This window comes from Haliotis rufescens, unplaced genomic scaffold, assembly GCF_023055435.1.
Source record: "Haliotis rufescens isolate VD_foot unplaced genomic scaffold, xgHalRufe1.0.p SCAF_6, whole genome shotgun sequence".
Lineage (NCBI taxonomy): Eukaryota > Metazoa > Mollusca > Gastropoda > Lepetellida > Haliotidae > Haliotis > Haliotis rufescens.
This window is the reverse complement of record NW_025964334.1, coordinates 38,522,445-38,547,016: the sequence shown is the minus strand read 5'-3', so window position 1 is coordinate 38,547,016 and position 24,572 is coordinate 38,522,445. Positions and strand designations below refer to the sequence as shown.

General features: G+C 42.7%; 1 protein-coding gene across 2 annotated transcripts; it reads right to left on the bottom strand.

Annotated features, from left to right (window-relative positions):
• Positions 1-954: 954 nt before the first annotated feature.
• On the bottom strand, positions 955-23,769 carry LOC124145824 (laccase-1-like). 2 transcript variants are annotated; one of them, XM_048385825.1, is made up of 12 exons: positions 23,093-23,769; positions 18,380-18,480; positions 18,121-18,240; positions 15,626-15,786; positions 14,392-14,888; positions 12,639-12,814; positions 11,002-11,137; positions 8,111-8,217; positions 7,780-7,932; positions 2,995-3,096; positions 2,394-2,544; positions 955-2,228 (listed from the first exon to the last, which is right to left on the bottom strand). In XM_048385825.1, exons 1-12 carry the CDS (start codon positions 23,151-23,153, stop codon positions 1,957-1,959), a joined length of 2,037 nt encoding a protein of 678 aa, XP_048241782.1. In that variant the 5' UTR covers positions 23,154-23,769; the 3' UTR covers positions 955-1,956. The 2 variants fall into 2 exon arrangements, with proteins under 2 accessions (XP_048241782.1, XP_048241783.1); XM_048385826.1 differs by lacking the exons at positions 7,780-7,932; positions 8,111-8,217; positions 11,002-11,137 and having other exon boundaries at positions 23,093-23,767.
• Between the last annotated feature and the right edge of the window lie 803 nt (positions 23,770-24,572).

Genomic DNA, 24,572 nt, shown 5'->3' with positions numbered 1-24,572 from the left:
CATGCCCTGTGTATACTCAGTTATACGACCTTGTCAACAGTCCAGTTGCTGCCTTCTCCCTGGTGTTCAATAATGGACGTGGATATTTTCTCAGTGGACCCCATGAGACCCTCATCCACATCTTCAAACTTTAGACCGTTTGACATTTCCCCCTGAAATAGGACTCAGCTGTATCTGATGTCTCGGCTTATTCCTGTTCATCTTTAAATTGATAGCCAGATACCACTTCTTCAAAAGAGATTTTACTTGGTCAGACTGTGTAAGAGGTTCATGGGGTCATCCTTCGTAGTGGCCACCTCACTCGTGGTGGCTACGTCCTGTTGACCATATTTTCCTATTGGATTAACATGGCAGGTGAAGGGCTTGAACTGTCTTTTAGACAACTACTCTACTTTGGTAAAGGTGTGTTGGCACTGTATCAGGTAGTTACTATTGAGGAAAGCACTGTTCTTCTCAATATTATTCCATAAAAAGACAAAACGGGCTATATATACAGACTACTACTGCTTACCACCAGATGGTTGTAGCTACTTGGATTATAATTAGTCCTGTATTAAAATGTAAATGTAAACATGCAATATATACATGTTGTAAAAATATCCATTGCTCGGACGGACAGAATAGCGTCCAATATCACATGTGCACTAGTAACCTGCCCGAAACTTGACCATCAAATGGTGACGTGAAATGTGATCTTGGTCATGTAGATGCATTCGAAAATATGGTGAAAATGGGCTGCCCATAATTTGCTTATCTGACACATGCATTTTCGTTGGAAAAATACACATAGCTTCTATTTTGGCGATTTATGTAATGTGTTTGTTTAAACCTTTAACAAGCGAATGCGAGGAAAATGTTTCCTTCTCATAACCTAGAAAGGGAGAGCTGTTAGCAAGAGTAAGATCACATTCTTATGTTCTAAGCAAGTATGAAGTGTAAGAATAAGTACAAATATAAGTATGAATATAACTTTAATCCAAGGTCGACCATTCATCATTTGATCAGTCAAGTTGAGGTATGTTGGATCCCGTTGGATCCCATCTCACATAAAAATGAAAAATCGACACACTGGCGAAGCTAGCTCTTGTCAAAGCGGAGATATGGCTTATATCCTTGAGCAAACTAGAGATAAATTGCAAGATCTAAGCCTCCAATGGCTGAAACTCTCAAGCCAAATGGAAAGCGAGTAAGATAGGCAGATGGCTACACAAAATTCAACCCAAAATCCACAAAAAGCCATACTCCTACTCAAATGTATGGAAAGTTGAAGTAGCCATCTCACGCCTCAGACTCGGTCACAAAAGGCACTATGACAAAGTATGCCCATCTTGCAGTCAACTTGAATCCATTGCTCACTTGTCAAGAACACGCCCCAGCCAGGTCTCGGTTAAAATGAGGATTGCAGTTAGATCCGCTTTCTGTAGTGGATCTCCTAAAACTACTCGAACGTCTATACACAGAGCAGCCAAAGAAATTCTATTGAAATTTCTAAAAATGCACACACAAAAATCATATCAATACGAAATAGAAATCTTATCAATACGAAAACAGAAATTTTATAAATGCTAAAACTCTCAATAGATATGTGTACCCTACTCACACACATAAATCTCAAAAAAGGGCAGGTAAGTCGAAATTGCAAAGGCAGGAGGCGAACTCTTTAACACTTCAAGCAACAACAACAAGGACAACCGTTTTGATCAGAACTATAAATCTGCAATTCTTAACATACTCAATATTGCCTGTCAAGTTGAAGGCGGCAGAAATAACCATTGAGGATACATTAGCATGCCTTCTTCCTATTTTCTTTAGACAACAGCATTTTTCTACGAACCCATTTCTAAATTCATAAAAGGAAATTAACTAATTGGTGCTACCGCTAGTAAATAACGCAAGTAAAGAAATAAACATTTTGGGGAAATAATAAAATAAGTTTTAGATGTTCATAATATACAGTCAGAGGTAGTTGTGAATCATGGCGCCAATACTCCTGCAGGCAACCATTGCTACAGAGATGGTCGCTAGGAAACCGGCAGAGTGTTGAGCAGCTCCACTCGTGACACACGGGCGCTCCCCCTTCTTCCTCTTGGCGTTAGAGTAGCCCCACCCCCCACACTTGGGGAAGGTGGAGGGGATTGGAGGGAAGTCCTTGTATTCTCCTATCTGCACCAGCAGGGCCTTCCCCTGGGCCAGATGACTGTCAGTGTGACAATGGAAGAACCAGAAGCCTGAAAGAAGAACACGTAGTTATTGCCATACGTCAACGCCATGGTAAACAAATATATATATAGGAATAATACCATGAAAAGTCACGACGAAAAAGTTCTCAGTAAAATGATGTTTATAATAAAGTACAGCGTGTCAATAAAGTCACGTCATAACACGACATGTACCTGGGTTATTGGCCTGAAATCTGAGGATGACATAACCGGCGTCGCGTACGTTGATGGTGTCCCTGTAAGGGGGGTTGATGTAGTTGCGGGGGATCTGCCCCTCCTGGTCAAGACGCATCACTTCAGCCCGGCTTGTTGACTTCTTGTTAAACTAGAACATGTTAATTGAAATATAACAAGATTAAGACTGGTAGCACGATGCAATAGCTCTTCTGGTACACATTTTAGAAAGTGTTTTTTTTCACGTTGAACACGTCAGTGTGCCCCGTTGTGTATGATGTGGCCAGCAGGACACAAGCAGAACCTCTTGAATAGATCTGAGAATTTCCATCGGTGTAAACACCAAAGTCTAGTTTCGGTTTCATCCGGCTAGGGTGGTATGTAAAGTCAGTTTGGAGACGATCTGGTGTCATCCTTCAGTTGTGAAAAGAATTTGCTTGCCACCAGATACAACCAAGATAAAATGGTATCACAAAGACATGTACAAAGATCATCTAATATTGGTCAAACATGGTCATTTTCCCAATATAGATGCCATATATTAAAATATCAACATGCCATCATTCTTGTTAACACTAAAGTCCTGTTCTGCCTCTCTCACCTTCCCTTCTCCCATGATGTAGAAGCTATGGCCGTGCAGGTGCATTGGGTGGCCTAATTCTTGGAATGCCTTTGCTTCGTTTATGATAACTAGCTCTACGATCTGAAGTCGAAAAAGAAAATAATTTATAAGTGAAAACTTCAATGACGTGATCTCTTCACAAATCAAAAACAGCAGGCATTGTGAAATATAGATGTCCAATTCGATGTTACAAAATACAATGTTGCAATTATCAGTACAAGTTGGGTAGAACAAACGATTGAAATCCAAGAAGATAATTTATTTAAAGATCCTGGGACAAACGATATCTTGAAATTCGACACTTTCCTCTTTTCAATTTTGGTATCATGTATATCGCTATAGTTATAATAGTGGCGTGCTGTGTAAGTTAATGTGTATTCATGTTCTTAAGTTATAGTGAAAAAAATAGGCAAATTATCCAGTGTGTAAGTAAGAATGAAATATGTAAAATATGTAATTGTTTTTTTGCAATAAATTATCTGCCAGTGGATATTTGTTAAGTTTTCTGCAATGAACTACAGGTAACACCCCTATTGTGTAACCCTCAATCATGACTACTAACAATAGGCGAGGACAAAGACCCACGTCCACAGTAGCGAGCTCATCTCCCGCGCTGTCGTAAACATCACTTATACCCGTTCGTAGCATCCTCCACTCTCTCACACGCAAGACTTTCTTCAAAGAAATCCCTAAAGGCCACCGTGCAGGAACTCAAGTCAGAGTCAACTGACCGGGGTAGTCGCTGTACCTGCTGGCCAACGTTATTCACACAAAGTCCAAGAGTACTACAACTTCTACTACTACTAATTCTACATCGACTACGACAACATACTACTACTACAACACCATCTACTACCCACCAAACTAATAATCAACAACCATGATGACCAAGACAACCATGACAACTACAACTACCACTAAAACTTCACTACCACTACCACTACCACTAAATTTTATTGGATGCCTATAGTCCCCCCAACAGTACTACCTGAACACCGCGAGCATACATGAACGACACATGTATTGACATTTAAATTCAATCGGAAAAAAACAACTTTCCCATGACGGACTACCTATAACAATCCACGGATGTATGCATGAAAAGTAATTGACTGATTTATGGCCCTATTTGATAGTTTTATGGGACGACCACGCCGCGTGGCGATAGAGCGAGAAAGCGAGAGAGCGATAGAACGACAGAGCGAGAAAGCAAGAAAGCGAGAAAGCAAGAAAGCGAGAAAGCAATAGAGCATGAAAGCGAGAAGCGATATTTCCCATAATGCCGTAAACATCGTTTAGTTTGTAGACACGAATGTGTTTATTTTCCTGTGGTGTACTAAATTAACAAGATTTATTTACACTACAACAGAAAAGTCTTTTACTTTTACTTTATTTCGCCAAACTCCACAGGAAGTTCGCGGATTATTTGCAATTTTGGTTAAACTTAATTGCCCTTATTGGGAGTTTTTAACCTGTCCCCATCCCCGTCGTTGACACAAGCGTTGTGTAGGAGGAAATGAGCTATATCTCTCCATGTTTAAACACGGTCTGTGAAGGTTTTCCGCTATTCTTATTTTCATTTTATTGATAATACTTCCCTATTCTTTCTTCAATCTTAAAACTGAAACTTTGAAGGTACATTGAACTGGAACAAATAATTAATTACATATAGATTATTTATTAAAAATACAGATAGATAAGAGAAAAACAATTTGTTTCTTATAATTCCTTTAAAAAAACTGTCTTCGGGAATTTAATTCAATGTTAATGTGCTTGTAAAATAAAGTTTACCTTATCCGCCAGGTGAGACTAGACATCCGATTGTAGTAACGGCTCTTTGTTCAAGCAGGAATATTCCCAGTTATGTAACAATTCTGTACTCAGTTGGTTGTTATCAATTTTGCGTTCTGATTTGAGTAATTATCTACCAGATATATACATATACAGTGAGTCACACACACACGCACGCACGCACGCACGCACGCACGCACACACACACACACACTCTCTCTCTCTCACTCACACACACACATATATATATAAATACACACACACACTCGCTCTCTCACACACACATACACACAAACTCACAACACACACATATATATAAATACACACACACACACACACATATATATATATATATAATAAAGTCCACGTTAGTCCATCATCTTCTTTATATCAGTTTCATACATAGTACTTTCGCTGTCTCATGACAGCTCTTCAGTGTAACTGTCATGAGACAGCGAAAGTACTATGTATGAAACTGATATAAAGAAGATGATGGACTAACGTGGACTTTATTATTTTATTATATATAACATGTACACCGAGTGAACATTTACCTCATTTTTGTATATATATATATATATATATATATATATATATATATATATATTATACACACACACTCACAACACACACATATATATATATATATATAAATACACACACACACATACATATACATGCAGCTTGACAAAGGGAGACAGACAGACAACACAACCCACCCACCCACACAAAATAAACATAAAATATTAGAATGACAGCTTATTTAACATATGTTACAGATAATCACAGTAATGCACTTCGTATTGTAATCAACGTTAACTGTGTGGCCGCACTAATTAGGATGTCTCTCCATATGTGTAGTTTACCCTTGTACACATATCGACTGTGATAACACCATTATCACAGCGATGGGAGCGGTGAGGTAGCCTAGTGGTTAAAGCGTTCGCTCGTCACGCCGAAGGCCCAAGTTCGATCTCACATGGGTGCTATGGGTGCAATGGGTGCAATGGGTGCAATGCATCGGTATGTTGCAAATGGGAGCGACGCAGGAGAACGTTGCCAGGATCATGGGCTGCTTCAAGTGCACCATCGACAGACTTGTCACACGTCACAGGCAAACTGGCAGTACTGCAGACAGGCCGATGAGTGGAAGACCCAAGGTCACGACCCCACAGGAAGACCGATATTTACGGGTGCTTCACCTAATGTCCAGATTCCTAACTGTGACGTCATCATCCGCAAACAGCCTTGGACATCCAGTCAGCAGAATGACCGTTGCTGGACGACTCCGCCTATATGGCCTCCGTGCCTCGACTTTTCAAGGACATGACGTTAACGTTTCTACACCGACGTCACAGACTGAGATGGGCCAGGACTCTACAGCAATGGCAGCAGAGAAATTGGCGAAGAGTGCTCTTCAGCGACGAGAGTAGGTGCAAGCTCTTCAAGTCTGATGGGCGGGTTCGAACCTACTGACGACGTGGTGAACGGACGGCACGTTGTTGCGTCCAAGAAGTGGAGCCTTATGGAGATGGTAGTGTCATGTTCTGGGGTGGCATCTGCGGGGACCAGAAGACAGATCTGGTCATCATCGACGGAAATCTCACTGCACGTTGTTAAATTGATGAAGTTTTGCGGCTTGTGGTACTGACGTTCCTGCAACGACACCTGCTGTTTCAGCAGGACAACGCCACCCCTCACACAGCTCAAGTCACTTGCGGCTTTCTGAACGCCAACAACGTGACCGTATTACAGTGGCCAGCCAGATCACCGGACCTGTCGCCCATGGAGCACCTCTGGGACCAATTTGGACGCAGGATTCGGAAACGTCAACGGCCGCCATTGACGAGGGATGCCTTGGCAATTGCCCTGCAGGAAGAATGGCGTAGGATCCCTAATCAGGATGTCAGGAGACTCTTGTACTCAGTTCGACGTCGTGTTGGGGCCGTTCGCATCGTTGCTGGAGGGGATCAAAAAGAATATTTACGGACAACAGTATTGTGGCATTCACACTGTTAAATCATATACTTCTCAAAACAAGTTAAAGAACACCCACAATTATAAGATTGTGTTTTGCAATACAATCGGCCATGAATGATTTACCATAGTCATATGAAAGAATCGGGTGTTCTTCAACTTCTTTGAGTGAGTGAGGCCGCTTTTAACAGTATTCCAGTTATATGACGGCGTGTCAGCTGTGGGAGGAATGCCCGAAGTGATGCAGGTCTCAGACGTTTACCACTTCGGTGAAACCCACGAGCACGGGTATGGTGCTGACAAACCTAGAAACATAATCGGGATGAACCGGGATTCGAACCCACAATCATAGGTTTCTGGCGTGCCAAAGGGATGCAACTCTGCTCAGCGAATTGCGGCGCCTTAGACGATTTGGCCACCCGTGTCCTCCAACTTCTTCTGAAATGTATATATTTAGACTTTAACCTGATTTATTTAGAACGTATTGCCATGGCCCGCCACACGCTTTCGGCGTGATGTTCACATAACACTCCCAAATAGGGCCATATTTAGGATTGTATTAAAATCACCTACGTCTGTACAGTTAAATTATGTTTAAGTAAACAGTGATTAAATTTCAACATTCCCTCCCAATTGAAAAAGATAACACATGCGACCCCAGTAGTGGTCAATAGGGGATTTTGAGTTACGGCAAGAAAGCGATAGAGCGAGAAAGCGATAGAGTGAGAAAGCGTCAAAACGATAGAGCGAGAAATCGAGAGAGTGAGAAAGCGTCAAAACGATAGAGCGAGAAATCGAGAGAGTGAGAAAGCGAGACAGCGAGAAAGTGATGTTCCCTCTCGGTCACCATACTATGTAATAAAAACATCTGAATTATTTACAATCTGCATGGGAGACGACCCCCTCTTAATCCGAGCAAGTTACATGCATGACTGATTTCGAGAAAAAATCGCACGATGTCCCAGTGTGGGATTAGTGAAAAATCAACCAACTGGCCTCGTTTTGCTTAAACCTGAGCGTATGTGTACACAGACACAGATCCGTCAGACACTTGTCGGAGTCCGTCACAGTTGATCTGTTACAGAACCACGAGTCATCAACGTCCTCCGGCTGAGACAGCAGTGGGATGGGCGGCAGGAAGAAGGTTATCTGCGCATGCGTTAAGATGATTTGCTGACTTTGTTTAATATTTCTTCAATGCTCGGTGTTATAATGAATGCTTACATTCAATATACCGCGGGCATCAACTGAAAAGAATTTGACTTTATTTCCAACTGGATAACTCATAACTGCATAAGTGTGTTATTGTAATTTCTTGGAAGGATACATTATCCATCACGGGTGTAAAATGTCCTTTTCTGGGTGGAATATCCGAAGTTGAATATAGCTTCTTATTGTTGTATTTCTGGTTGTCGTTGTTGTTGAACTCCATACCTGTAACAGAAAATATCCACGAAATCCGCGAATAAAGGGGGCAAATGGAGTTCTTAGAGTCAGCCAGAGCGTTGGTTGAGTCAGTAAAAGCGTTGGTTGAGTCAGTGGAAGCATTGCTCGTGTCAGTGAACGAGTGGGTAGAGTCAGTGGTCATGTCAGTGAAAGAGCGGGTAGTATAGAGTCAGTGAAAGCTTTTGTCGTGTCAGTGAAAGAGTGGGTAGAGTCAGTGGTCGTGTCAGTGAAAGAGTGGGTAGTATAGAGTCAGTGGAAGCTTTGGTCGTGTCAGTGAAAGAGCGGGTCGTATAGAGTCAGTGGAAGCATTGCTCGTGTCAGTAAAAGAGTGGGTAGAGTCAGTGGTCGTGTCAGTGAAAGAGCGGGTCGTATAGAGTCAGTGGAAGCACTGCTCGTGTCAGTGAAAGAGTTTGTGGTGTCAGTGAAAGAGTGGGTAGTATAGAGTCAGTGGTGTCAGTGAAAGAGTGGGTAGAGTCAGTGGTCGTGTCAGTGAAAGAGCGGGTCGTATAGAGTCAGTGGAAGCATTGCTCGTGTCAGTGAAAGAGTGGGTGGTGTCAGTGGTCGAGTCAGTGAAACAGTTGGTGGTGTCAGTGGTCGTGTCAGTGAAAGAGTGGGTAGAGTCAGTGGTCGTGTCAGTGAAACAGTGGGTAGAGTCAGTGGTCGTGTCAGTGAAAGGATGGGTAGAGTCAGTGGTCGTGTCAGTGAAAGAGTGGGTAGAGTCAGTGGTCGTGTCAGTGAAACAGTTGGTGGTGTCAGTGGTCGTGTCAGTGAAACAGTTGGTGGTGTCAGTGGTCGTGTCATTGAAACAGTGGGTAATATAGAGTCAGTGGTCGTGTCAGTGAAAGAGTGGGTAGTATAGAGTCAGTGGTCGTGTCAGTGAAACAGTGGGTAGTATAGAGTCAGTGGTCGTGTCAGTGAAACAGTGGGTAGTATAGAGTCAGTGGTCGTGTCAGTGAAACAGTTGGTAGTATAGAGTCAGTGGTCGTGTCAGTGAAACAGTGGGTAGTATAGAGTCAGTGGTCGTGTCAGTGAAACAGTGGGTAGTATAGAGTCAGTGGTCGTGTCAGTGAAACAGTGGGTAGTATAGAGTCAGTGGTCGTGTCATTGAAACAGTGGGTAGTATAGAGTCAGTGGTCGTGTCAGTGAAACAGTGGGTAGTATAGAGTCAGTGGTCGTGTCAGTAGTACAGTTGGTGGTGTCAGTGGTCGAGTCCGTGAAATAGCGGGTAGTATAGAGTCAGTGGTCGTGTCAGTAGTACAGTTGGTGGTGTCAGTGGTCGAGTCCGTGAAATAGCGGGTAGAGTAGTGGAAGCGGTCTTAGAGTCTGTGAAAGAGCGGGTAGAGAAGTGGAAGCGGTGTTCGAGTTCGTGAAAGTGTTGGTTGAGTCAGTGAAACAGAAGGACGAGTCAGTGGAAGCCTTCGTAGAGTGGTCAGAAAGGTTTTTTAAAAGTTTTAGGCACATAATTCCTACCCATATACAGAGTCAGAAGGGTAATTCCTACCCATATACAGAGTCAGAAGGGGAATTCCTACCTATATACAGAGTCAGAAGGGTAATTCCTACCCATATACAGAGTCCGAAGAGTAATTTCTACCTATATACAGAGTCAGAAGAGTAAATCCTACCTATATACAGAGTCAGAAGGGTAATTCCTACCTATATACAGAGTCAGAAGAGTAATTTCTACCTATATACAGAGTCAGAAGGGTAATTCCTACCCATATACAGAGTCAGAAGGGTAATTTCTACCTATATACAGAGTCAGAAGAGTAAATCCTACCTATATACAGAGTCAGAAGGGGAATTCCTACCTATATACAGAGTCAGAAGGGGAATTCCTACCTATATACAGAGTCAGAAGAGTAATTTCTACCTATATACAGAGTCAGAAGGGTAATTCCTACCTATATACAGAGTCAGAAGGGTAATTTCTATCTATATTCAGAGTCAGAAGAGTAATTTCTACCTATATACAGAGTCAGAAGAGTAATTTCTACCTATATACATAGTCAGAAGGGTAATTCCTACCCATATCCAGAGTCAGAAGGGTAATTCCTACCTATATACAGAGTCAGAAGAGTAAATCCTACCTATATACAGAGTCAGAAGGGTAATTCCTACCTATATACAGAGTCAGAAGAGTAATTTCTACCTATATACAGAGTCAGAAGGGTAATTCCTACCCATATCCAGAGTCAGAAGGGTAATTCCTACCTATATACAGAGTCAGAAGAGTAAATCCTACCTATATACAGAGTCAGAAGGGGAATTCCTACCTATATACAGAGTCAGAAGAGTAAATCCTACCTATATACAGAGTCAGAAGGGTAATTCCTACCTATATACAGAGTCAGAAGGGTAATTCCTACCTATATACAGAGTCAGAAGAGTAATTTCTACCTATATACATAGTCAGAAGGGTAATTCCTACCCATATCCAGAGTCAGAAGGGTAATTCCTACCTATATACAGAGTCAGAAGAGTAATTCCTACCTATATACATAGTCAGAAGAGTAATTTCTACCTATATACATAGTCAGAAGGGTAATTCCTACCTATATACAGAGTCAGAAGGGTAATTCCTACCCATATACAGAGTCAGAAGAGTAATTCCTACCCATATACAGAGTCAGAAGAGTAATTCCTACCCATATACAGAGTCAGAAGAGTAATTTCTACCTATATACAGAGTCAGAAGGGTAATTCCTACCTATATACAGAATCAGAAGAGTAATTTCTACCTATATACAGAGTCAGAAGGGTTATTTATACCTATATACAGCCTGGTATCCACTGTTTGTTTTGTCAGGTCGACGTCTCTGGCAGAGCGCAAATCGACAGGGCGGATCCATATGTGATTCCTCCCGTAAATATCGTTTGCTACCCTAGGGACTGGATTTAACATCACCTGCAATAGCCAGTTTTAGTCAGAGCCGCGTAATCTCAGTAACATTCCGGAGGCGTTTCATCTCAGTAACAGACAGATGCGTGTCATCTCACTAACAGTCAGAGGCGTGTCATCTCAGTAACAGTCAGATTCGTGTCATCTCAGTAAGAGTCAGATTCGTGTCATCTCTGTAACAGACAGAGGCGTGTCACCACTGTGAGAGTCAGAGTCGTGTCATCTCAGTAACAGTCAGAGGCGTGTCGCCACTGTAAGAGTCAGAGTCGTGTCATCTCAGTAACAGTCAGAGGCGTGTCACCACTTGAAGAGTCAGAGTCGTGTCATCTCAGTAACAGTCAGAGTCATGTCACCTCAGTAACAGCCAGAGTCGTGTCATCTCAGTAACAGTCAGAGGCGTGTCACCTCAGTAACAGCCAGAGTCGTGTCACCACTGTAAGAGTCAGAGTCGTGTTATCTCAGTAACAGTCAGAGTAGTGTCATCTCAGTAACAGTCAGAGTCATGTCACCACTGTAAGAGTCAGAGTCGTGTCACCACTGTAAGAGTCAGAGTCGTGTCACCACTGTAAGAGTCAGAGTCGTGTCATCTCAGTAACAGTCAGAGGCGTGTCACCACTGTAAGAGTCAGAGTCGTGTCACCACTGTAAGAGTCAGAGTCGTGTCATCTCAGTAACAGTCAGAGGCGTGTCATCTCAGTAACAGTCAGAGGCGTGTCACCACTGTAAGAGTCAGAGTCGTGTCACCTCAGTAACAGCCAGAGTCGTGTCACCACTGTAAGAGTCAGGGTCGTGTCATCTCAGTTACAATCAGAGGCGTGTCACCTCAGTTACAGAGAGAGTCGTGTCATCTCAGTAACAGTCAGAGGCGTGTCATCTCAGTAACAGTCAGAGGCGTGTCATCTCAGTAACAGTCAGAGTCGTGTCACCTCAGTAACAGTCTGAGGCGTGTCATCTCAGTAACAGTCAGAGTCGTGTCACCTCAGTAACAGTCTGAGGCGTGTCATCTCAGTTACAGTCAGAGTCGTGTCATCTCAGTAACAGTCTGAGGCGTGTCACCTCAGTTACAGAGAGAGTCGTGTTATCTCAGTAACAGGCAGAGTCGTGTTATCTCAGTAACAGACAGAGTCGTGTCATCTCAGTAACAGTCAGAGGCGTGTCACCTCAGTTACAGACAGAGTCGTGTTATCTCAGTAACAGTCAGAGTCGTGTTATCTCAGTAACAGTCAGAGTCGTGTCATCTCAGTAACAGAGAGAGTCACGTGGCAAGTTTACTATTTTGTATTTGATAATAACAACGCAAATCACAGATAGACGGGCGGATCGTGGCCATTTCCCATTTGGAAGCGTATCCCGGTGTATATCAGCTGTATCTTTACTAAAAATACAAAGAAATGTGACAGATAGCTCTCTAACTATTCCCCTTCTATTTTACAATTATATCACTTGATCAGGCAGAACCCTAAGGAAACTCTTTATATTTACACTATTACCAACAACTGTCGACTCACCCCGCCTGCAGTCGAGAACATGAGTGCAGTGCTGGGGTCTTCATCTGGTGCACCCGCATATCTCAAGATGGCTGCCGCTGACACATCAGCCACTCGGCACTCGCTCAGACCGACGACCTTGACCCAATAGTTGCCCACGTCCTGGTTCGCAAACAACAGGAAGTCGTATCGCTCACCTGCAATAGAAACATCAAATAGACAAACGGAACTGAATGTGATAGTTCTAAGGTTATATCATGCTTACGCTCAAGTATGACATATACAAATGAGGGTCTGGAGAGAGGAGACGTCAAACTGACTTCAGAAGTTAGAGATGGTTCGTGTTCAGAAGGCATATGATGTTTCCCAGCCGTTTGTGACCAAGAGTTATGCCTTCACTCTGTGATATTGAACGTGGAATAGTTTGTGAAGATATGATGTGTAAGCAACAGGATAGTGTATACTGACTGAAGGTGGTGCATATAATTAATGTCATAATGTGTGGTTTAATCAGGTAAAGCTGAATCATGTCAATGAAAACCGATGAGATCACGTTAATCCCCTGTACACAGCTCATATACTCTTCGATGTCATGGCGCGATTTGTATAAGCATAACAAGTCTCAATATCCATAGTACAGGGATGTGAAACCAGAGCTCTATCACATCCCTCAGCCGTATCTGCCGGTCTTTTGGTAATTCTCAAAAATTGTTCTGTGATGTTAAGCATTAATTTGCTCATTGAGTAATGCTATTTGATACTGTTTGTGGAGAAGATCCGAGTGAGTGGGAGTCCGACATCAATGGATGTGGGATATGAATTTTATTAATTATATGATGGAAAGGTTACTACATTACATCACTTTTTATATCATACTCCATAGTAACCCCGACCCATATCTCAGCTCTAAACGGAGTCTCTGGTCCAGAAGGAGTTCATGTTTAGTGTAAACGGCTTCTATCACATTAAGAACTGACATCCATGTAACTAATCAAGATATCTAATTATGATATTGTTATAAAGTTAAAATGTATCTCATAACCATCAGAAAATTGTAACCAATTAAACATTTGTAATGATGATTACCGCCGCGATAGCTAATGATGTGATTGCATTGCACACAGATATGGTGACAGAAAGTCTCGGTTCAAAAAGGGAATAGACAGAGAAATGATTGTGAATCATCGTGATTGTTTCGACAGCTATCTGTGCTATTCAAATTGATTAACTTTCATCATGGAAAACTAAACAGGTTGATTCAGAAAATCATTAAAGAGATGCTCAACTGTTCACGGTGAGATTTAAGTTTTAACGACTGAGATTGATGAATTAGAACATGTGACAAAGAAAGGTCAGGGTCGATCACCTTACACACATACCCGTAACACTAACAGAGTAGTGCGGGTTATTCAGCTGACGGAAGTCAAACGACATCAGTCGGTTTTCCGTCTCGGTGGCGAGCATATCCTGTCTTGTTTAGAAGTTGTATTTTGAGGATGGACTGTAGCGTTAGTAAAGTATGTGAGTATAAATCTTGCGTTGCGTTTATCATTGTGAGTAAGGGCTGGCACTTGAATGCTGATGGGAACAGTTCCGAGTTTGGGCCGATAGACCAATTGCTGTCTTAAATGAGCCTTTGCTGACCAGGCGAGTTGTAAAGGCATGGCTTACATTGACCATGACGGGTAACGACAATAAAGAATCCGTTGCATATAGTTAAAATATAACGTTTTCAGAAATAAACAACGACACTTGAGCCGAGCCTTGGTTTCACCTGGAAAGACAAGGAAGACATCGACTGGTCTTGGCTGGACGGGCATTCCATCATTAGCGATCACCTGCAGCTGATGCTTCTCCACGGCCACGAGTAGTGGGCAGTTGCCGGACGCTCCAATCACACGAAGCCTGTACCTCTGACCCCTTGTCACCTCAAACACCTCCATTGGCGTCTTGGCTGTGGTCAGGTTCGTTTTGACGATGTTGAACTTGTTGGGAACGTCAACTTTGCGTGCTCTGCCATTGATGTGCAGTCCCTGTGGTAGAGACATGTCGTAGAGGTCGTGCATCAGATCTACGTATCTCGTCATTGAAGTGACTGGTTTCCAGTCCCCCACCACCATGATGTGGTCATCGACGTCGTACAGAGCACCGTTGGGGTCTACGTCCTGATGCTGGCGGACAATGAAGGCACCGAATAAGCCATCAGCAAGCTGCATGCCTGTATGACCATGGTACCAGTGGGTGCCTGCTGGCGAGGCTGTGAACTCATATCTGAAATGTATTCTTACAGGTTGTACGTAAAACATAATTCTTCTGAATATAACTCTGTTACATCATTGCCATAATCCTATATTTTGTAATCACAATATAACTAGATCTTCAACTACACATGATTACTGACTTAAATGCCCCTATACATGATTAGTTTTACCCGTATTATCACGAAGCAGCTCACAAGTACAACATGAGAACTTTGTTTCAACCAATCGAATAATGTTTTCTCTTCAAGGAATTCCACCCAAGAGTAGCTGAGAACAATCGGTTATTATCAAACATGTTTCACATTTCTCAGCAGCGGTTCATCATTCTTCAAACTGAGAGCATCTATTAGAGTCCAGTTCAATCTAGAAATGATTTGTTACCATAATTGTCAGTGACACAGTATCAATGTTACGCCGTACAATTACCAGACCCTTATGGCTGCTTTGAATTGGGAGTATTTGTCAAGAGTAACTGATAGAGGAAACAATTATTTCGATAATAACGTATGGGTGACCGGGATTCCAACCCACGAACAAAGGTTTCGGACGTGCCCAAGGGACGCGCCGCCTCAGCCGCAAAAACAAAAACCCTTACAGCTGATAAACAAACTGTTTGTATATTCATTGACATGGGAGGGAATCCGTTTTAGTACAATGCCCTCTAATAATGCCGTTTTCAATTAAACATGTGGTTAATCGTCACTTATGTTAATGAGATAAACAGGTTGAAATGAAATACACACTCACTTGAAAGTTTCTTTGACGCCGATGTTGCATTGTGTGATGTGGCCAACGCCGTCAGAGTATGGCGTTCCTGTCTGGTGTTGTCCGTGCCAGTGTATGCTGGTCGCCTGACCATCTTCCATATCATTGGTCACCCACACCACCACGCGGTCCCCCTCACACACCTACAACAGAGGAGTATGTGACGTCACAACACACCACCACGCGGTCCCCCTCACACACCTACAACAGAGGAGTATGTGACGTCACAACACACCACCACGTAGTCCCCCTCACACACCTACAACAGAGGAGTATGTGACGTCACAACACACCACCACGTAGTCCCCCTCACACACCTACAACAGAGGAGCATGTGACGTCACAACACACCACCACGTAGTCCCCCTCACACAACTACATCAGAGGAGTATGTGACGTCACAACACACCACCACGTAGTCACCCTCACACACCTACAACAGAGGAGCATGTGACGTCACAACACACCACCACGTAGTCCCCCTCACACAACTACAACAGACGAGTATGTGACGTCACAACACACCACCACTCGGTCCCCCTCACACAACTACAACAGACGAGTATGTGACGTCACAACACACCACCACTCGGTCCCCCTCACACACCTACAACAGACGAGTATGTGACGTCACAACACACCACCACGCGGTCCCCCTCACACACCTACAACAGAGGAGTATGTGACGTCACAACACACCACCACGCGGTCCCCCTCACACACCTACAACAGAGGAGTATGTGACGTCATAACACACCACCACGCGGTCCCCCTCACACACCTACAACAGAGGAGTATGTGACGTCATAACACACCACCACTCGGTCCCCCTCACACACCTACAACAGAGGAGTATGTGACGTCACAACACACCACCACGCGGTCCCCCTCACACACCTACAACAGAGGAGTATGTGACGTCATAACACACCACCACGTAGTCACCCTCACACAACTACAACAGAGGAGTATGTGACGTCATAACACACCACCACGCGGCCCCCCCTCACACACCTACAACAGAGGAGTATGTGACGTCATAACACACCACCACGCGGTCCCCCTCACACACCTACAACAGACGAGTATGTGACGTCACAACACACCACCACGCGGTCCCCCTCACACACCTACAACAGAGGAGTATGTGACGTCATAACACACCACCACGTAGTCCCCCTCACACACCTACAACAGAGGAGTATGTGACGTCACAAACCACCACCACGTAGTCACCCTCACACACCTACAACAGAGGAGTATGTGACGTCACAAACCACCACCACCACCACCCCACCCAACTATTGTTGTTCTTCCTGGCATTTTCCTGGCATGTTCCTGGCATGTTCCCATCGGGCACCGTAAGCTCCCTGTCATTAAATGTGTCAACAAGACACGTATATCGGCGACCTGTGTTTTACTGAGACATATACTCGACGCCATATCTGTAGATGTCTGGCTTGGCTCATCACTGCAGATGTAGCTCTATATCATATCGCTTCCAAGGTTTATATTATAATGTATTCATAGCTCTTCGTCATAAAATACATGACTGGTTCATAATGGTTCAAAATAATATATTGACACGAAAACATATCAAGCAATTCTCTTTTTTTTCAGATATGACTCTTTCTTATATTTCTTTAATGGCTCTGCTTGATATTGCATACACAGTATACGAATATTCGTACCATTGAATGTGTGGTTCTTCGTCAGAATGCATACAGGCGTCTTTATCAATATTGCATATATGTATTGTGCTCTTCATCAGAATGCACATACGGTTCTTCATCAATATTGCATACATGTATAGTGCTCTTCATCAGAATGCATACAAGCATTTTTATCAATTTTACAGACATGTATAGCGCTCTTCATCAGAATGCATTTAAGCTTTTTTTTATATCAATATTGCATACATGTATAGCGCTCTTCATCAGGATGCATTTAAGCTTTTTTTTATATCAATATTGCATACATGTATAGCGCTCTTCATCAGAATTCATACAAGGTTCTTTATCAATGTTACATACATGTATAGCGCTTTTCATCAGAATTCATACAAGATTCTTTATCAATGTTACATACATGTATAGCGCTCTTCATCAGAATTCATACAAGGTTCTTTATCAATGTTACATACATGTATAGCGCTCTTCATCAGAATTCATACAAGGTTCTTTATCAATGTTACATACATGTATAGCGCTTTTCATCAGAATTCATACAAGATTCTTTATCAATGTTACATACATGTATAGCGCTCTTCATCAGAATGCCTACAAGCTTCTTTTTCAATCTGGCATACATGTATAGTGCTCTTCGTCAGAATGGATGTACGGTTCTTTAATACAATATTCAAACCAGATAGTAAGCTTCTGATACGTCGCTTGACTGTATTACACAGCAATGCCAATGCATGTCAATGCATTCGTTCATCCATCAGATCGGAGTTAAGGTTAGAAGTTCACACTGACCTCAATAGATGGACCGGGCACCTGTCTGTTGACGGCGATCAAGGGTTTAATCCTCCCATCCCCGGACACACAGTCCGGCCGAAAACAGTCCGAGTGGTTGAATGGACAATCATAGCATGCCTGAAACATTCACACTGAATTAAAGACCATCCGATCCTTTCATATAACTGTAGTTAATATGTAATGACATGACAAATTGACTTTGGTAATCTGAAAGAAGCGTGTAGTCCTTAACTTCTTCAGGATCTTGTTTTCTCACCTTAGAGAGTGTTCTGTACCACTCCACGGTGAAGTTATACACACACACCCGGGGGCGTTCGTTCTTCTGACATGTCCGCTTGCACTCGTGGGTAGACGCCACTGTAGAACACATATCGTTGCATGTTAGCATTAAGTACCTCACTGTGTAAAATAGATCATTGCATGCAGCATTAGGACATCTCAAATAACATGGACGCCACTGTGTAACGCAAATTATTGCAGCTCTAAAGGAATAGTGTGGTACTTGTAGGTGGAAAGAAGTAGGGAATCATTTTGATTATCTTGGAATAACAGGAATATTCCTTTCACAAGCTGAGTAGCATTCAGACAACATATGCAGAAATATAATAACAATCTCCCTCTTAATAATAGATTGACGTTTTAGCAACAGTTTTGGCAAGTTTGTGCGTTTGGTCTTCTCCCGATAACAAACAACACCGACGTTCTACTCTGATGTTCGGTTTAACAATTACTACCTTTATACATACTAATGCGTACACGGCAGGCTTTATCAGCAGACAGAGTTGCTGTATCTTTATTCTTTGCAATATGTGTGAAAACGAGATACCTTTGCGTTCATAAACGTACGTACCTAGCGTTGGTACCATGTGTACCACGCCTTGTTCTGTCCTTTGGCAACCGGTGGGGGACCTCTGGTTCATAGGGTAGAGCGAATTGGTTCTAGCTAGGGTGTTTGGGGTAACATATAAGGGTACACACAGCATACGCAACTTAAACGCTATTTGGAGTGAGATAAATAGATGACATTTGCATGACACAGAGGGCTATACGTTATGGGTACACAGAAGTGTATACATTATACACGTTCTTGTGTATTGAACGTGACAGCCACGAGGTGGTTGTGATGTATCACGCCAATGTTGATAGCACATGTCTCGATGTTCTCGTAGATGAAATGGACGTTGCAGATATAAACCTGATTGACCGAAGTTAGATAAAATAAAAATATTATACGATAACTTCTGTTTAATAAATGACTGTAATATTAGGGTATGTTGACATTATGGTTAAAAACAATATTAAGGTGTTTCAAGTGAGTGAATGTTGTTTTCTTCACCTGTGTAAGAGCTGTATCGCGGAGGCATGTACATAGGCGATTCTGGACCAGATAGAACGATCTGAACTTCGGGGTAAAATTACATGCTTTCCGCAATTCAAACGGCGATCCTCGGCAGGCAGGATAACATTATTTGTTTATTTGGATGTTTCTATAATCATAAGACATTTCTGCTGAAAGCAAAGTCCATTGTACGCGAAAAAGTAGGAAAACACAAACACATACAAAGGCAAGTCAATTGTTCTCCTGAACACGGAACCATATGGTACAAGTCAAAGTAGAGAATTGCATCGAACATCATCGCTGGTTTCTTTTATTTCTAGTTCAGGTGGGTAAATCAGTGGAAGGGAATTGGCTACTTGACCATTAATGGACAATATCAGATCATTGATGTAACTAAAACTTTATTTAAAGTTTCTAGGTCAAATTCCCTTCTTTCGACTTTGCAAATACGAGCAGAAATTTCCTCATATCGATACAGTTATGCAAGATTAAAAAAATTAAGAAATGGTTAAGTTGGTAAGAAAAACAAGGGAACCGTTAACGCGAGCTGTACATGTCAGAAACAATAACATTGTTAGCAATAAATTGTCATCAAAGGTGCAATATGATATACAATATATATGACCCAGACTTGAAGTAGCATAGGCATGTGTTTACATCCATCATAAAATGCCGTTGCTTCTTTATTTACAGATGGAAGGAGACACGATATATCTTGGCTGAGGGATGCGGTGCTCGCTCATCATACAGCCGAGACATAACCGCCCCCATACAGCCGAGACATAACCGCCCCCATACAGCCGAGACATAACCGCCCCCATACAGCCGAGACATAACCGCCCCCATACAGCCGAGACATAACCGCCCCCATACAGCCGAGACATAACCGCCCCCATACAGCCGAGACATAACCGCCCCCATACAGCCGAGACATAACCGCCCCTACCTCCGCCAAAGGGAAAAATTGGTATAGTGCTTTTGCAAGGATCATAAATTTAACGTATCATACCGCTTCCTAAAACCAGTTAACGTCCAGAAAGAGAGCCTGTGCAGGGGCTTCTACGTCAGAGTTTTAAGCTAAGATCATCGAAAATCTCAAAATGGCGCTAAACGTCATACGAACTAAGGCACTGTGCCAAACAACAGCGCGTCATGAAGTGGAGTCTCATCTTGAACTCAAAACAACATCAACTGAAACATCCGGTGCAAACGCGGTTAGCGTTGTTCTGTCACGCATGTAGCTGGAATTACCCGCCTCGTGTACGTATGGCTTTTTTCACTCGACGAGTAGGTCTTGAGTATTCAAGAGAAGAACCCTTATTCAATGTATGAACATATATGTAGGTCATAATCCATTGTAGACACGGGGATCGTGTTGTTCCGCTGGCTGATCGTGTCATCATTCCCCGGGGACTTGTGTACTTCACCAAGGTGAAAATGTGTCTCCTTTTCTGTTTGCGCTTTATATTAACGATTTTGAATGCTTTCTGGGAGAATAGGAGGTCATAGTTTTGGATTTTGTGAATAATTATATCGAGAGTCATTTGGGTGTTTTTATGAAGTTATTACTGCTTCTTTACGCAGATGACACCGTCTTGCTGTCGGAGACTGCTGCAGACTTACAGAAAGCTTTAGATACTTCAGGGAAATTAGTGTGAAGCATGGAAGCTAAAAGTCAATATAAATAAAACAAAGGTTGTGATATTTTCAAAAGGATACGTGAGGAAAAGACTTACGTTTACTCTGCAAGGTTGTGCGATTGTTAAACAGTATCTTTACTTGGGTGTATTATTGTCAGGCAATGGAAGGTTCTGTAGCGCTATTAAGTCCCTTAGTGACCAGGCAAGTAGAGCCATGTTTGCAGTTTTTGAACTCATTCGACAACCAGAAATCCCAGTTAATTGTCAGCTAAAGTTGTTTGATAACTTAATCCCACCAATATTGTTGTATGGCTCTGAAGTTTGGGGCCTTGAACGATTAGGTATCCTAGAGAGACTACATTTAAGATATTGTAAATATATCCTTAACGTTCAGCAAACAACTCCAGATAATATGGCCTATAACGAACTTGGTAGACATCCAATTAGTATAACAGTTAAAATTAGAATAATATCGTACTGGTGTAAATTAATTACTACAAGGAAACCTCTCCCAACACTTTACATTCTATTATGCTGTCGATGACGAATAACAGTGAAACCGTCTTCTTTCCGCTGATAAATCTGGCAAAGGAAATCCCTCAAGAAACCGGTTTGTATTATATATGGTTATCACAAACTGTACCAAATACTTTATGGGTAAAAGAACAAGTTGAGCTCATTTTACTGGACCAGTTTAAACAATATTGGAGTATGTCTATTAGAATTTCTTCGAAAGCGGATACTTATTTACCAGTTAAACATGATCTCATTTTAGAACCATATTTATCACTCCCCTACAATCTCCGAACTTGGCTAACTCGGTTAAGCACAACAAATCACAGGCTAGCAATTGAAACAGGAAGATGGAATAATGTATATAGAAATGGCAGACTGTGCTCACTTTGTAACACTGCAATTGGGGATGAATTTCATTTTGAATTATGTTGTAATGAATTACAGGATCTCCGGAAATCTTTATTACCCAACTATTTTTGTCAATATGCAACTATAGACAAATTTACCTATCTCATGAATTGTCAATATCAGCCATTACTTATAAAGTTTTGTAAATATATCAAAAGTGGATTGTCCATACAGAAATAAATGCAAGATATGTTTTAGTATGATGAATGTGTGTATATCTATTAATGATGTTGATTGTTATCTCAATGTGTTCCAGTTAAATGTACATATTCGCTTCCTCATGTATGTAAGTATACCGCGCACCGATGTATATATTCAGTACCATGTTTATTCCACCGTGTATATATCATTGTATTTGATTAACTGTAAAATGTATGTTCTCTACATCACTGAGTAATTTATGAGAAATAAACATTGTTCTGTTCTGTTCTGCTCTGTTCTGTTCTGTTCTGTTCTAGTGGATTATTGGTGACTTCCGCGTAAACCAACATGATCTCATTCACTGATTACGTCGCCGATGACATGTAGGGATGAGAATGAACCCGCCACATGCTGTTATGCCGTCATTCCAGGCCATCACTAGAAAACGATGCTTGTTTTAATATGTTGTTTATAAATTTAATTCCATATTTAGGTTGTGCATCTTCTTAATGTGGGAGAGAGAGGACGAGCAGGATTCTATGATAAAAAAATAGGCACTTAGAGAAAGAGATGGCGAATACTAGAATTTATCATTTCAAAACTAGATCCACGAGAGTTATCGCTTGAGTGAGATTAGGCGATATCTAGTCGGATCTCAATGATATGTAGTTCTTTGTCACATTATCAGGTTTAAACTTGTAGCTACTCACGTTGATAGATTTGAAAACACTCGGGGGAGACACGGATGAGGCTATTTAAGTAAACTTTGCGCATAGGCATTGGTAGTACAGCAATCTCATCACAGAATGATCCCAGTAGGAACAAACCACCCTACCTGTCCAACAACAACATCAAGAAAATCAATTCTGTTAATCCATGACCCTGAAAACTGGGTGTGGCTGAGTGAAGCGAAAGCATTCCTTACCTGAGGTCAGAGAAAGACGGACAGTCAGCAGTATTATCCCACACAGAAGTATCTGTTTCATGTTGCGTTACACCAGAGACAAATATCACGACTCACACAGCCTACCTCGGACACACAGGATGAATATGGATGAACACCCCCGAATATTTACACATAAACAGTTCAGAATATTGACAGGGGAATAGGTTCGCGCATCACGAGGCTGGTCAGGTGACTCACTAGACATGGGCATAAGAAAAGCCTATTAAAGTACTGTACGTGGAGCTTTTAGAGATCAGCTTAAAGTTCAAATTGCATGCATACAGACGAATTGTACTTGAATACTGGTAATAGGACAGTGAGAGAGGTATACAGCAGTGGTTGCCTTTGTATGTCAACACTTCAGTGTACCACCCCTAGAGTTGTCAACAATCGTTTACTCTGACTAAGCTTTCACAAGCCTGGTATAATGCAGTACTAATATCACAGTGTATGATTCGCATACGATACATAAGTCATGTGTAGATTGTTGCATCAGTTGTACAGGTAGAGACAGTCGGACTGGCCAAGTATGTCGGATGGCTCTGTGGGTCGTGGAGGTGGGTTGTTGTCACCGTCGGTACAGGTAGAGACAGTCGGACTGGCCAAGTGTGTCGGATGGCTGTTTGGGTCGTGGAGGTGGGTTGTTGTCACCGGTGGTACAGGTAGAGACAGTCGGACTGGCCAAGTGTGTCAGATGGCTGTTTGGGTCGTGGAGGTGTGTTCTTGTCACCGGTGGTACAGGTAGAGACAGTCGGACTGGCCAAGTGTGTCGGGTGACTGTGTGGGTCGTGGAGGTGTGTTGTTGTCACCGGTGGTACAAATAGAGACAGTCGGACTGGCCAAGTGTGTCGGGTGGCTGTGTGGGTCGTGGAGGTGGGTTGTTGTCACCGGTGGTACAAGTAGAGACAGTCGGACTGGCCAAGTGTGTCGGATAGCTGTGTGGGTCGTGGAGGTGGGTTGTTGTCACAGGTGGTACAAGTAGAGACAGTCGGACTGGCCAAGTGTGTCGGATGGCTGTGTGGGTCGTGGAGGTGGGTTGTTGTCACCGTCGGTACAAATAGAGACAGTCGGACTAGCCAAGTGTGTCGGATGGCTGTTTGGGTCGTGGAGGTGGGTTGTTGTCACCGTCGGTACAAATAGAGACAGTCGGACTGGCCAAGTGTGTCGGATGGCTGTTTGGGTCGTGGAGGTGGGTTGTTGTCACCGGTGGTACAAGTAGAGACAGTCGGACTGGCCAAGTGTGTCGGATGGCTGTGTGGGTCGTGGATGTGGGTTATTGTCACCGGTGGTACAAGTAGAGACAGTCGGACTGGCCAAGTATGTCGGATGGCTGTGTGGGTCGTGGAGGTGGGTTGTTGTCACCGGTGGTACAGGTAGAGACAGTTGGACTGGCAAAATGTGTCGGATGGCTGTGTTGGTCGTGGAGGTGGGTTGTTGTCACCGATGGTACAAGTAGAGA

Coding starts and splice junctions, on each gene's coding strand:
- LOC124145824 (XM_048385825.1), bottom strand. CDS start 23,153: ATGAAACAGATACTTCTGTGTGGGATAATACTGCTGACTGTCCGTCTT. Junction 15,787..18,120: donor TGCCCGGTCCATCTATTGAG/GTCAGTGTGAAC, acceptor CCTCTGTTGTAG/GTGTGTGAGGGGGACCGCGT. Junction 2,229..2,393: donor ATTTCAGGCCAATAACCCAG/GTACATGTCGTG, acceptor TTCTTCTTTCAG/GCTTCTGGTTCTTCCATTGT.